This window comes from Chrysochloris asiatica, unplaced genomic scaffold (genome assembly GCF_000296735.1).
Source record: "Chrysochloris asiatica unplaced genomic scaffold, ChrAsi1.0 scaffold00182, whole genome shotgun sequence".
In the NCBI taxonomy this organism is placed as follows: domain Eukaryota; kingdom Metazoa; phylum Chordata; class Mammalia; order Afrosoricida; family Chrysochloridae; genus Chrysochloris; species Chrysochloris asiatica.
This window is the reverse complement of record NW_006408700.1, coordinates 4,716,016-4,717,860: the sequence shown is the minus strand read 5'-3', so window position 1 is coordinate 4,717,860 and position 1,845 is coordinate 4,716,016. Positions and strand designations below refer to the sequence as shown.

The 1,845-nt window shown below is 56.9% G+C and overlaps 1 protein-coding gene across 1 annotated transcript in view; it reads right to left on the bottom strand.

Annotated features, from left to right (window-relative positions):
- Positions 1-1,789, bottom strand: part of UST (uronyl-2-sulfotransferase) — a 485,915-nt gene extending 484,126 nt beyond the window's left edge. Inside the window, exon 1 of the mRNA XM_006872058.1 lies at positions 1,492-1,789. Within this exon, the coding sequence (XP_006872120.1) occupies positions 1,492-1,747 (256 nt within the window). The 5' untranslated portion in view covers positions 1,748-1,789. The remainder of the gene's footprint in view (positions 1-1,491) is intronic.
- Positions 1,790-1,845: the final 56 nt, after the last annotated feature.

Sequence of the window (1,845 nt, the reverse complement as noted above, 5' to 3'; positions counted from 1 at the left end):
TGGCCCAGGATCAGACATTGTTTTGTTCTGCTGTGCATGGGGTTGCTATGAGTCGGTTCTGACTCGATGGCACCTGACAACAACAACAACATACCACATACTTTGCTGAAAAGGGACTTCTGCAAAGCACTCATTATCTTATCTTCTCTAGAAAGATCCTTGAGCTTCACCAATGCCAGGTGGACTGTAACAGTGACTGACACGGAAGTCAAGTTACCTATGATGCTGTGAGGCTCAAAATTACAGAACTTGGGGAAACAGATTTTGGCATGGTACCCCAAATTTACTATGCAACCAGATGATAGGGCCATTGGAAAGCTACTTAAAGAGTATTTTCCTGTATTATTCCCTAAAACATCCTATAAGCCATGGGCCTCCAAAGTTTTTACTGAAAGTGTAAGCTTCAAAAGCTGAGCATTCTTCCACCAGCAAAAGTTTACATTTTAAAAGGCTCTAATACATTTGTCAGTTTTGCTAATGTGACTCTATTTTCTCCCCTTCCAGCCTACTCTAGACCGGTGGCTTCTGAGAGTAAAAAAACATTTGGGGTAAATTTGGCTCCTGCAGCCTTTAAGGGTTACTCTTGACCCTTTTTTTGTTTTTTGTGGGTTTTGTGTTTTTTGTTTTTTTTTTTAATCAAGCCTCAGTGGCTTTCCTCCCTGATATTCATTCTCTACGTCCAGATGCCAATGTTCACCCGTTCACTAAGCTCTCAGCTTCTCCCCTCACCTCCGCACGACCTCTTCTGACCATAGATAGACTGGAAGTTTACATCCTGGGCTCCGCTCGCGAGGCTAGCCGAGTGCCAGGGAACCCGACTCACGCCGGCTGGGCCCTAGCTCACAACACTATGGACCTGCCCGGTCAGGCCCGCTCGCTGCGGAGACCCTCTACCCTCTCGTCACAACCCCTTTCTAGCTTGTGCTCAGGATAGGCAGTCTCGCTCCTAACAAACCAGCTTCAGATCAAACAAAAGTTCTGAGTTGAGACACGCACAGCACAGAGCATCACCAGGTCAAAGGAATCGTCCGCTGCTGGACCCCCGGCCGCCACACCAGTCCCGCTCTCCGCAAGTCAGGCAGGGGCTACCCGGCGAAGGGCAGCCCAGGGACCGTGCGGAGATTGTCCCCGAGCAGGAGGGGACCCACGAGGAGAATTCGCAGACCGTACGGCGGAGAGGGGCTAAAGCCACAGGCACTCGCAGCGCTCAGGAGGGGACAGCGCTGTGGTCACCAGCAATGTCCTGAGCACACACATTCACTGAGCCCCAGTGGGAGCTCAGGATTGGAGATGTGGTGGCCGCCCCTGGGTATCTGCGGACACGGACACCCGGCGGCGCGCCCTCCTCGGTGCGGAAAGACCGACGGGCGGGAGGAACCGCAGCACCAGGCGTCGTACCTGGGACCCCAGGGGCGGCGAGGGTGGGGACACAAGTCCCGGCGCGCCCCCCTCCCTGGCACAACTTTCCGAGCCAGCGCCGCCCTTCCTTACCCAAATACTGCCGCAGGTCGAGCAGGAAGCGCGGGGGTCCGCCGCTGAACTGATAGAAGAGAGAACCCAAGCAGAAGAGCAGCAGGGTGGCCATGCAGAAACCGTAGTCCCGGAGGGAGAAGCGCAGGAGAGGCAGCAGTGGGAGCCGGCGCTTCCAGCTGCCCGGACCCGGAGGGGCGCCCCCCAGAGGGGCCCCGTGGGACCAGGCATCCGCGCCGCCGCCGCCGCCGGGATGCTGCTGCTGCTTCTTCTTCATCGCCCGCTTGGCCGCCGCGCACCGCCTGCCCGCGCCGGGAAGAGGTCACCCATCCGCCTGCGGGAGCAGAGCCCGGCCGGCCGGCTGCACATGGAGGG